The sequence below is a fragment of the Octopus sinensis genome, linkage group LG3 (genome assembly GCF_006345805.1).
Source record: "Octopus sinensis linkage group LG3, ASM634580v1, whole genome shotgun sequence".
In the NCBI taxonomy this organism is placed as follows: Eukaryota; Metazoa; Mollusca; class Cephalopoda; order Octopoda; family Octopodidae; genus Octopus; species Octopus sinensis.
Genome location: NC_042999.1, coordinates 159,191,075 through 159,204,633, shown reverse-complemented (window position 1 = coordinate 159,204,633; position 13,559 = coordinate 159,191,075). Strand labels below are relative to the sequence as shown.

Sequence of the window (13,559 nt, the reverse complement as noted above, 5' to 3'; positions counted from 1 at the left end):
GCCTAATGTAAACTTTTAAAAAATATCTTGTAGGTTCTTTAGGATACTGGATAAGATTTCCCGTATTCATTTTTTTTTTCTTTAAATATTAGTTTTTGGAAGCTATCTAAAGGCAAAATTCGTGTTTGGAAACTGAAAATGAAAAGTAACCTTTACCCACAAAACCAATTTTTATTATTCCGTCTTCTAGAAACTACTCTTCCAAAATTCTATTTTTTTCGACAAATCTAATACTGCGCGAACAAAATCCTTTGGATGCGAGGTGACACCACTCTTCCTGGACGTAAAAAAAATTCGCGCCAGTACGCTTGGTGATACCGAAATTGAAACCTCCAGAAGATTCAGCTGACCATTGGAGAAGATGCCATAGGCAAAACCCAGGCCAACAAGTACAACTGCTTCAAACATGGCTGCACCTCAATGAAGGGCGAGACACGTTTAGGCAGGCTATCCACAAGCCGAAAGGAGGAACCGATTGAGAAGGTTCGGCGAATCATCATGTAAGACCCTCGTAGCTGACGAAGTGGTGATAAGCACTAGATCAGTGCATTCCCATTTAAACGGATGAGTTGTGCATGAAGAGAATAGCGGGGTTCACCCCCAAGGCGCAGGTGAAGCAGCAGAAACAAGTCCGCATGGAAATCGCTCAGAACATGCTGGACTGTGCAAATCACAATCCAAACTTCATAAAGACTACCATCACTGGTGATGAGACATTGGTCCATGGTCTTTTCTGTATGCGAGAATCCAATGAGCGCGCACTGCTCATGTAATTCTAGGCGTAACAGCTGGAAACTAACGTAACTTTCCAGCGCGAAAATTTTCTCATGTGGCGTTACCTCTCACCCAACGGATTTTGCCCTCGCGGCATTAGTTTTAGCGAGAAAAATAAAGTCGGATACTCTTTGAACGTATCTCGTATAAGAGCCAGGCTTATATATAGTATCACTAGTGGGAAAATTCATAGTTTGCCGCGGTCGACGACTGCTGAACCTTTGAAAGGACTATCAATACAATTATTAAAATAATTGTTTCTACACTTGTAGCGATCCCTTTCCTCAGTTAATGTTCACAGCTTTTTATATCTATAAAAAGACTCACCTATCTATCTATCTATCTATCTATCTATCTATCTATCTATCTATCTATCTATCTATCTATCTATCTATCTATCTATCTATCTATCTATCTATCTATCTATCTATCTATCCATCCTTCTATCTATCCACCCATCTATCTATCTATCTATCTATCTATCTATCTATCTATCTATCTATCTATCTATCTATCTATCTATCTATCTATCTAATCATACACACACACATAAAAAATATGCAAATTTGCTTTAAACATGTGTGTGTACGTGTGTGTGCGTGTGTGTGTGTGTGTTTGCGTGCGCGCCTCAGAGTGTTTGAATATGTGCGCCATCTAGCGAACGACATTAACAATCTAATGTGTTGCTTCGTTCTGGAAAGATTGTAGAGTAAGATTTGAGGAAGATATGGCTGATATAATTATAGATCAAACAACTACGCGAAAGCGATCTCGTTGGATTGGTTATAATCAGCTTTAGTGGTATTATTGGTTGAAGTGTCCTTTGTATCGCTAACGACTAACTATACTTTTAACAGAGGCATCTGTGATTTCATAAATTCTGTGTCAACTCTTCGTTCGTTTTTATACCTCATATTCTAATAGATATTTTAACCGTACTGTCCGCCATTTATTTGTTTTGGGAGATTGAAACGATCTCGTATGAATGTGTCATGCTCCACCATGTTTGTTTTACTCGCTGTACGTGTCACTGTGCAATATGAATACATTTAATACGTTCTTTGCTGTAGAAAATCAATACGATTTCGTAATCGAAAGAATATGTTAATTCCACAGGTAACCTTCAAGCAATTTGTTTATTCTTTCAGCTTTTATTTGTTGATATTTAATCGGTGTCAACGGATATTTTCCAAGGCTGTCAGCAGCGTCTATAATTTTCCACGTTGATGCTGTTCTTTTTAATAGCTCTATAAATCAGAATGTTTAAATGGTGTGCTTCCGTTGCAGAATCTGTGCAGTTAAATGAAAAAAAAAATGTTTGAAGGCTACCTGTGTATGTAATACATGTCAGATAAAAAGGAGCACTCCGTCGGTTACGACGACGAGGGTCCCAGCTGATACGATCAACGGAACAGCCTGCTCGTGAAATAAACTACAAGTGGCTGAGCACTCCACAGACACGTGTACCCTTAACGTAGTTCTCAGGGAGATTCAGCGTGACACACAGTGTGACAATGCCGGCCCTTTAAAATACTGCTACAACTCATTTTTGCCAGCTGAGTGAACTGGAGCAACATGAAATAAAGTGTCTTGCTCAAGGACACAACGCGTCGCTTGGAATCGAACTCACGACCTTACAATCGTGAGCCGAATGCCCTAACCACTAAGCCACGCGCCTTCACAATGTGTAAGAGACAAGCCGAATTAGAATATGTATTTGACCATTTTCCGGCGCACACCTTCTTGTTTCTCTTTGCTACTGTTTATACATTGGTGCTTGTTGTTCTTCTCAATCTTATATTTGTTACTCGTTGTAAATCCATTTTACCTTTTGTATTTTACTCTTGTGTCTCAAGGATTTTAAGCCCTTATGGTGTATAAAAGAAGTAATTATTGCAAACATTTTCGTATTATTAACTTGATGTGGTTAATTTATGAAATAGCACTCTAATCTTATGTGTCGACGCTATATATTATTAGTGCATAGTTTACATATGCCGAATGTACTAAAAACGCAAAAGGAATCCACAATGTTTGGAACCTAGAATGTGACATCATGCATCTAAATACTGCAAGACATATTGCTGGCTGATTCCCACCTTTATACATAATTTACTATCATTTTACAAATTCTCGCGACTGAAAAACTTCCTTGACGCAAAAACATTTTACGTTTTCAATTATATTTACACTTCAGTCTCAGATGATGCTTATTCATATATTTTAATCTTCATTTTCAAGTCATTATAGTTGATAAGATTATGACAACGCGCCAGTGTAAACTATCATCTACGTCTATACTTTCTTTAAATCAAATAGTAATTTTTTTTTACTTCTTTCAGTAATTTGAATGTGGCCATGCTGGGGAACCGCCTTAAGGGCTGTTAGTCGAAGAAATCGACACCAGTACTTATTCTCTTAAGCCTCGTACTTATTGTATCGGTTCTCTTTTGTCGAACCGCCCGGTTACGGGGACATAAACACACCAGCATCGGTTGTCAAGCAATGACGAAGGAGACAAACAGAGACACACACATAAATACATACATGTACACTTGCGTCAGAAATTAATTAGCACTTCTCAAATTTCTACATTAAATAGGTTAAATCAATTAACCTATGAGCTGTTCAAAACGTCTTACGCGATGAGAAAACTTATTATGGTGTGATTTCGGTCCTTGCGAGGCGCTACCTATATCTATTAAACAAAGGAAGATTTGTCTGCATCCGCACTCCAAGTTGTTGTTGCACTGCTATGTCAACATAATAAGGATGTAGACTCTCAAACTGCTCTGCAAACAAAGTTACGTCATCGTTCTGCGCAACAGTGAACTCGCAACAAAGCAATAGTTCGAGATATGGCCACTAGGTGACAGCACATACCTTGAGTGAAGAGCAAATCAAGGGTGCTAATTAATTTCTGACGGTAGTGTATATACAACAGGCTTCTTTCAGTTTCTGTCAACCAAATCCTAGGCTTTAGTAGAAGACACTTGCTCAAGGTGTCGCACAGTGGGCGTGATCCTAGAACTATGTGTTTAGGAAGCAAGCTTCTTACGACGCAGCCACGTCTGCGAAAATTTTAAATCTATTCATGTCCCCTTTTAAAGAAAATCAATGCTGGCTTGTTAGGATGTCAACAAATGAAATTTGGAAGAACCATTATTAGTGTTTGTTTATGGTGGTACTAATAACAGAGAGGTAAGGTATATTAATACGCAGACTAACATGTCGGCGAGAGAGAAACGGGAATGTTATTGCTCAACACATTTTCATCAGGATATATTTACTTTTGTAATTACCCTCTAGAATGTAAGATAGTCAAGTCGATTTTACTCGTAAAGACCCGTTTACTGTAAAATTCAAGATAATCATATGATGGGTAGAAAGTCGAAGTTCATCCAACAAAAGAAACAGAAGCCAACGTATATCACGACAGTTGCAACGATATTGAAAAGAGCCTAATTAACACCTATTATGAATATAACAGTGTAATAAATAATGTACATTCCAATAGAATAGATTCAGAATTATTTCTCAGTTATGGTATCTTATCCTGTTTTTCACTGCATGGAAATAAATATTGTGATTATATGTAAGGGTAGTTAGGAGGTTTTCATAAATAAAAAATATTAGTAAGTACAACTGAGAAAGCAAGTTTCTTACATAAATTTTATTGCAAGATTATTTCTCAGTTATAAGTTCTACAGAAATTTCACTGGGACGTTTATATAAATCCTACTACGATACGTTAGTTATTGTATCTTACCTAATTCATTATATATATATACTCAGTCGTTACAGCAAGCATCAGGAAACAGCAAATTAAGCAGAGAGCTGAATCTATAACTTCATGTATATAGATTGCAAATGAAAGTTTATCATTATATAATTGTTTAAATTTATGCATTCCCTGAGGGAAGGTGAAGAACATGCATCACTACGCGGTTGTAATAAAAATGAAGGTAAAATAATATAACAGTTTCTCTAGTCATTGTTTGCGCGGCAGTTTTCTCATACGTAATTTGGTGTTACATATTTGATGCATGGGCGAAGAGTAAAGAAGTTAACTAGAAATCGATATGCAGTGAGGAAAAGTATCAAGTAATGTCTAATATTATTTTAATTTCCGGGTCAACACAGTTAAGGCTGAAAGTGTAAGTTTGATTTCTAGTGAAAAATGTTATTTAGTAAATGTCTGGAAATATCCAGACAAAATCAATATTGAGCACGGTGTGAAAAGACATAAAGTGATGTAGAAGTTATATTTAAAATAATGGCGAATTGAAGAATTGGCGGACCGTCGAAAACATTCACTGCTGCATCTATCTTCATGACTTTGTTCTTGAAGTATTGTCTTTATACCGCTCTGTTCTGATATTGAAATACTGCACAGGTCAACGTTTACTTGTGGGATTGTTAAAATATATGATTAAGTCGACAACATAGATTACGTGTCAGTGACTAAAACCTGTAAAAGAAGTAGAACTATACGGATACAATATTTATTATGGCAATCTGTCTTAAGTATAGATATATCTATCTTATATATCTATCTTAAGTATATGCTTTCAAAAATAAAATTTAAACGTCATGTTTTACAAGTGGCTGTCTGTTTCATCTAATCGATAATAAGTAACATCTGGCGACTGAACAAATCCAGTTTCCAAGGCATTCTATCAGTTCGATCCTGTAATTCTGTCTCATATTAGATTTCTAGTACATACTATACAACATAGGTAAATTTTCTGAAGGCGAAACAAGAATTTTGAAATATTTACAAAAGTAAGATAATGTTGTCAACTACATAACAATGGATTCATTTATAACAGAATTTTAATAAACTGTACAATACAATGTGTGTGTGTATGTGTGTGTGTGTGTGTGTGTGTGTGTGTGTGTGTGTGTGTGTGTGTGTGTGGTATGTATTCCACAGACGACAGGGTGGAATACATACACACTTATATTAATATACTTATATAGGCACACTTATAATCACATATGTATACAAAAATATACATACAAATGTGTGTACGCTTATGTACACACACATTGTATTGTTCAGTTTATTAAAATTCTGTTATAAATGAATACGTTTTTATGTAGTTGATAACATTATCTTACTTTCGCAAGTATTTCAAAATTCTTATTAACAATACTATTATTTGTCAAACGAACTTCCTTTCCGCTGTGAATATATGATAACTACTTAGTGAACTTAATGTTTCTCTCGGTATAGATAAAGCGTATTAAACAAAAGTATAGATTGTTCAGTACAACAGAAATATTAAAAGAATTTCAGTTTGTTGACTAGTAACTTTTACGAATTATTTATTTTCAGGTTGTAAATTACAGCTATATTTATTGGTTGAACACATGGCTACTTTTAGACCCTTGGTGGCTCTGCTGTGATTGGTCATATGATTGCATCCCTATTTTGAATTCGCCTTGGAATTTCCGAACTTTAGCAGCCCTATCGTTCTGGATCCTAATAGTTATGATGAGTTACAGAATTCTCCTCTTTCGAAACACGTCAATGGCACGGTAGGATATACGTCTTTTGCAAATTTCATTTTGAAAAAAAAGTTCTTAAAACAGTTAGACAAATCATTTTGCGATGTTTTGTTAGACCCTTTTACGTTCTTAGTTCAAATCTCACAGCGGTCAGCTTTGCCATTCACAATTTCCTTGTATCTAAAAGAATTTGATCCTCTTATTCTTCGTCAGAAATCATCATTGAGCTGATTCATTTTACTTATTTATTTAGCATAGAATAACTTTCAATAAGTGTCATTAAGGGGAAAGAGGTACAGAAGTGCTAAGATCTGATGATGTGCCTTGTGGGTCCTTTATGTTCCAGGTTCAAATCCTGATGAGGGCAACTTTATCTTTTATCCTTCCAGAGTCAAGTACTCCCGTTGATTTAATCGACTATGACTCCGTACCAACAAGCAATGGGTTATCAAGATACGTAGAGCCGTAATTCTGAATTTTCTGCCAACGGTTAAACTGATACGCCTACTGGAATCCATTGTAGTCCCAAAACCATCTTCTACAAGTAATAGTCTTTTACTACTACAGACAAACAGACATACATTAAATCGCGCATCATCACACCAGTGTAACTAGAAAAGCGGGCATTATTTAAACGGATAAATTAAAATACAATAATGAAGTGCATAAGGAATGCCTTAATGATAAAGACAGCACACATAAATATTGGTTTCAAATTAAGGCACAAGGCTAACAATTTTGGGGGAGAGGTTAAACATATTTCATCGACCCCAGTGCTCAGCTGGTACTTATTTTATCGATACAAAAGGATGACAGGCAAAGTCGATCTTGGCGGAATTTGAATTTAGAACGTAAAGATGGGAGAAATGCTGCTAAGCATTTTGTCCGGTGGGCAAACGGTTCTGCCAGCTCCCCGCCTTAATACACATAAATAAGTGTGGAATATATGTTTGGAAATTAAAGCTTTCATATTAAAGGCTCAAGTTTATATGTTGAATGTATTTGAATCGAATTGTACATGGGCATAACAATTTTAATTAAAAAAATCCAGACTTTTGGCTAGAACAGTCCTATTTCATATGCACATTAAATATATACAGTTACTTCAAAATATCCGACCAATTAGAAACAGCAATGACAATTTCATCAAAATATGAACCAAAAACTAAAATATCTCGATGACTTTTCTCAAGTGAGAATTTTATTCGATAAAAGTGAGGACTGTGGTCGAGAAGATCACGCTTGATTTATGCATTGAACACATTGTACCAACGTCGGTCATATTTCAACACAACGCAGTCAATTGGCAAAACTAAAGACAAGTACTAAATATTGGAAAGAATGTAGTAGACACCCTCTTATTTTTGCACCGCTGTCCAATGTACGTTAATATAGATTTCTAACGGCAAAATAAAGCCATTGATTTGTTGAATCATCGATCTCATTGGTTGATTAATTATTAATACTATATTATTTAAAAGACAAAGACCAGAAGCTGTGAGATATACCAGAATATAAAGGGGTAAGGTTAAACATTAATAAATAATATGAGAGTATATATGTATAGTCGAGGTGTGGAAAATACCAAGATATCTATCAAATACTGTAATATTGATTTCTATTTAAAATAACGAGTACATTTGGCTGATGGAATTAAGTACGTTAATAGGTACTAATTCAATCGACCTCGGCAGGTCCGAAGGCAAACCCCATATCGATAAAGCTTGCTATCAATGGATTAAGGGTGGTCGTTAATATCAAATTCAAGTTTTGGCATAAGCCAGCAAGTTCGGGGAGGGGGTAAGACAATTACATCAATTCCATTACTCAAGTGGAACTTATTTTATCAATCCCGAAAAAATGAAAGGCAAAGTCGACCTCGGTGGAACTTGTACTCAGAATGTGAAGACGGATGGGATGTCACTAAGCATTTCGCCTGGCGTGCTAAAGATTTTGAAAACACGGTGCCTTCAGTAGTCGTTGAATATTAATTTCATATTTTGGCACAAAGTCATCAATTTCTGGAGAGGATGTAATTCGCTTACATCGACCCTAGTGTCCGACTGGTATTTATTTTATCAACTCCGAAAGAATGAATGGCAAAGACGACCTCGGCGGAATTTAAACAGAACATGAAGTCAGACGAAATGCCGCTAAGTATTTCGCCTGTCGTGCTATCGATTTTCGATTTTTCAGTAGTCGACAACGTAATTACACGATCGCATTATACCTGGCGTTTAACAAACATCCAGCATCTCTTGGTCTTTCAAGGCATAAAGTTTATTCCACAACTTGAAATATCTGCATCACTGTTTGATGATCAGACCATAACTAGATTTCTTTTATTCTATAGTTTCACTATCTGCTTTTTCCAGCTGTGCAATGCAATTTAAATTCATCTAAGTACTGCATCGACAACGTATCACTTTTATATTATTCCATCTCTAAGCTACTCGCTGGCAATAAACATATCTGTATATAGTATACAAACATTTCCTCTATATTGCAAGATTTTTTTTTATTATCTGACAGCGTACGTTTCAAATCCCAACAATTAGATTAATTTCATCTGCATTATTGTTCAGCAAAGTAATAAACTGATAAGTATTTCAGCGGACAAGGAACATTCTAATTTCCATTAGGATATAAGCCTATTGAAATTCCATTGTCATCGTCGTCGTCGTCGTCGTCGTTGTCGTCGTCATCATCTTAACAGATATTTACAATTTCAGCTATTAGAACAAGTAATCAAAGAATATTATATATATATGAGGATATTATTGTTTATAATAATATCAGTGGCTTAACATGCGTAAAATAAACTCATAAAGGTAAAAACTGGATGGAAGCACTCCGTCGGTTACGACGACGATGGTTCCGGTTGATCCGAATCGACGGAACAGCTTGCTCATGAAATTAACGTGTAAGTGGCCGAGCACTCCACAGACACGTGTACCCTTAACGTAGTTCTCGGGGATATTCAGCGTGACACAGAGTGACAAGGCCGGCCCTTTGAAATACAAGTACAACAGAAACAGGAAGTAAGAGTGAGAGAAAGTTGTGGTGAAAGAGTACAGCAGGGATTGCCACCCCCCCCCTGCCGGAGCCTCATAGAGCTTTTAGGTGTTTTCGCTCAATAAACACACACAACGCCCGGTCTGGAAATCGAAACCGCGATCCTACGACCGCGAGTCCGCTGCCCTAACCACTGGGCTATTGCGCCTCCACATTATATATATATATATGAGGATATTATTGTTTATAATAATATCAGTGGCTTAGCATGCGTAAAATAAACTCATAAAGGTAAAAACTATCAATTGTTAATTAAGGGTACTAACAGGCAGGACCGGTATGCTAACATGTTTTCACTTAAACACAGAGATGAAAGCGGGCAAATGATTAACAACCCTAAGATTCCGTACTAATGACGAAAATGATCGAAAATTGAAAATGTCAGAGATACCCGTATCGCCGTGATTTCGAACTTAGAGAAATACCTTTAGTTCATTCTCAGCGAGTCTTACCGACCCCAGGATTGTAGAGTTTGCTAATCTCAACCAATGTGTGCAACGACCGTTTTTAATGCCGCAGCAAATTTTAAAAAGTGATTAAAGTGAATAAAAATTATATAAAGGCGCAGGAGTGGCTGTGTGGTAAGTAGCTTGCTAACCGACCACATGGTTCCGGGTTCAGTCCCACTGCGTGACATCTTGGGCAAGTGTCTTCTGCTATAGCCCCGGGTCGACCAAAGCCTTGTGACTGGATTTGGTAGACGGAAACTGAAAAGAAGCCCGTCGTATATATGTATATATATATATATATGCGTGTGTGTGTTTGCGTGTCTGTGTTTGTCCCCCTGGCATTGCTTGACAACCGATGCTGGTGTGTTTACGTCCCCGTCACTTAGCGGTTCGGCAAAAGAGACCGATAGAATAAGTACTGGGCTTACAAAAAGAATAAGTCCTGGGGTCGAGTTGCTCGATTAAAGGCGGTGCTCCAGCATGGCCGCAGTCAAATGACTGAAACAAGTAAAAGAGTAAAAGAGAAAAGAGAGTAAAGATATATGAGGATATTATTGTTTATGATAATAACAGTGGCTTAGCATGCGCAAAAATGCCATAAAGGTAAAAATGATGAATTAATAGTTAAGGTTACTAACAGGCAATACCGGCATGCTAACAGAGCAGTCAAAATGATTAAACCGTTGTAAATTTGCTGCGGCAGTAAAAACAGTCATTGGCTAAGATTAACAAACTCTACAACCGTAGAGTCAGTAAGACTCAGGATGAACTAAGGGTATTTCTCAAAGTTCGAAATCCCGGTTATACAGGTATGTCTGACTTCTTCAATTTTCAACTTTTTTTAGCCATTGATACAGGGTCTCAGGATTTTCGATCTTTGCCCACTTTCACCTTTGTGTTCAATTGAAAACTTGTGGTTTAGTCATTTTGACTGCTATGTTAGCATGCCGGTACTGCCTGTTAGTACCCTTAATTTTTAAGATATATATATATATATATAATATAAGATAAAATTTTTCGAAAAAATTCTATCAATGGCCAGCATATTAAAAAATATCTTTAAAGGTTAAATTTACAAACAACTTATAAACAACTCTAATGCCAAATATGCCGAAAATAGACTTAAATCGTCATTAACCATTAATTAATCACTATAAGCATTAACGTCTCAAAGAAGCCGACAGAAATTTCTTAAAAATTCCGTTTTTATCGTATCGGCACCGATTTCAGAGTTAATTCATAAGAATGTTCTCCTCGTCAGCGATAAATATGGTAACAAATAAATGAAATACTTACTTATACCCTGTCGGCTTACTTCGAGACGCGTGCTTATAGTGATGAATTAATGGTTATTAACGATTTAAGTCTATTTTCGGCATATTTGGAATTAGAATTTTTTCTTTTGCCCTTGTTTATAAGTTTAACCTTTAAAGGTATTTTTTAATATGCTGGCCATTAGTAGAATTATATAGTTGGGGTACTTAAGTGTACACCCGACTTAGTGTTTACTTCTTCCATGAGTATTAGTAAGTATTTCAGTTATTTCTTACCGTATTTGTCGCTGACGAGGAGAAAATTCTTATGAATTAACTCTGAAATCGGTGCCGATACGATAATAACGGAATTTTTTAGAAATTTCTGTCGGCTTACTTTGAGACGCGTGCTTATAGTGATGAATTAATGGTTATTGACGATTTATGTCTATTTTCGGCATATTTGGCATTAGAGTTTTTTCTTTTGCCCTTGTTTATAAGTTGTATATATATATATATATATATATATATATATATATGTGCGTATGTAAATATACGAGAGTCGATTCATGCAACTAGCATTCTTCATGGCGGATTCCGATGACTGAACAAGTAAAAGATAAACGATATATATATATATATTTAGGGCAATCACTAAGAACTTAGTTAAGAATATTTCATTTAAATTGTCTAAGTTATCTGCTAATGTTGACATTTTCAACGACAAGGCTGAATTTTATAACTCTGCCTTACTTAAAGCAGGCTATACAGAAAAAGTTACCAACATTAATTCTATTAAATCTTATTCTACCTTTAGTAATGGAGATATGAAATCTAGTTGTAATGATATGAACAATTTATACGCCAACACAAACAGAAGAAAGTTTTTTTATCAACGTAAAGGAGATTTATTTAAACCCCTTTTTCCTTCTAAAGGTAAATCGATGTCTTTTAAAGACATTTACACGAAAAATAAGGCAACTAGTAGCAAAACTATTTCGTTGATTATTCCTTATGGGAGGCAAATTAAGTATAATCTTCCTTTCCAGTTTCTGGAAGCTATCATTACGAATTTTCCAAAGAATTATATGTATCACTCGATTATCAACTCACACATGGTTAGGATTAGTTTTTCCAACACAAAAAAATCTCTTACAAATTATCTCCTCACATAATATTAGTCTGTTACATAAGAATCCAATTACTAATACTAACAATAATTTAGCTAATACTAACCATCCCCCTGCAAATATTAATAACAATGTTATTGTCTCTGAAGTCAATTTCAACAGAATTAAGTTTATGTTTAGTAATTCTAAGATTAAAACTCTATATACCAGTGTAAAATTACTTCAGGTATTGATGTCTATTTTTTATATAGGTAGTTCCCAGTTATCTAAAGAATTTCTGATCATTACTCTACATTTAGGGAGAGTAATAAACGTAACAGTACAGGGCTTAGTAAATTAATTTGGTATCTAAAAGACCATAATAAAAAAATTAATTTAAATTGGTTGATTCTATCCATTTCATTCCCATACGATAAAGGCAAAAATTCTGCCAACTCTGTAATAGTGAACTATTTTCTATTCTATTTTCGAAGAATCCCTTTGTAGACACGGTTATGGAGCATGCTTATCGATGTAAACATTGGCAGAAACATACCTTTAGTTCATATAATGGTCGATATCACTTATATGAACTAAAGGTATGTTTCTGCCAATGTTTACATCGATAAGCAAGCTCTATAATTGTGTTTACAAAGGGATTCTTCGAAAATAGAACAGAAAATAGTTCACTATTACAGAGTTGGCAGAATTTTTGTCTTTATTATATGGGAAGGAAATGGAGAGAATCAACTAATCTAAATTAATTTGTTTATTATGGTCTTTTAGATACCAAATTAATTTACTAAGCCCTGTACTGTTACGTTTATTACTGTCCCTAAATGTAGAGTAATGATCAGAAATTCTTTTAGATAACTGAGAAGAAGAACTACCTATTAAGCTTTTATTTAATTCACATATCGCTCTATATTTCTCATGTATTACTTTTCTGCTTATTTCTTTCCATTACCCCCTCCTCTTCCTATAGGCTACCTTTCACGTTATATCTTCTAATTTTTTAAAAAAAAACACTTAATAGCCTTCCGTTCAGCATTATACCCATCTATCCTGAGGCCCCTTTCATTCGTGACTGACCGTGGGATTGCACCTAGAAAGTTATCCTCCCAAGCACAAGTCCGAGCAAGGTTGTTTATGGAAGACCAGCAGTCGCCCATGCATACCGGCCTCCCCTCTTCACAACACCAGTGTTATCCAAGGGAAAGGCAAAGGCTGATACAACTTGGCACCTGTGACGTTGCAACTCATTTCTACAGCTGAGTGAACTGGAGCAACGTGAAATAAAGTGTCTTGCTCAAGAACACAACACACAGCCCGGTCCGGGATTCGAACTCACAACCTCACGATCGTAAGCTCGACGCGCTAACCAC

The 13,559-nt window shown here is 35.8% G+C and overlaps 1 protein-coding gene across 8 annotated transcripts in view; it reads left to right on the top strand.

The window, feature by feature from the left end:
* The window catches only part of LOC115209866 (protein O-mannosyl-transferase TMTC4-like), a 382,774-nt gene that overhangs the window by 219,906 nt on the left and 149,309 nt on the right, over positions 1–13,559 (top strand). For all 8 annotated transcript variants that reach the window (XM_029778443.2, XM_036501543.1, XM_036501547.1 and 5 more), the window contains one exon: positions 6,116–6,318. In XM_029778443.2, coding sequence (XP_029634303.1) covers positions 6,116–6,318 — 203 coding nt within the window. The remainder of the gene's footprint in view (positions 1–6,115; positions 6,319–13,559) is intronic.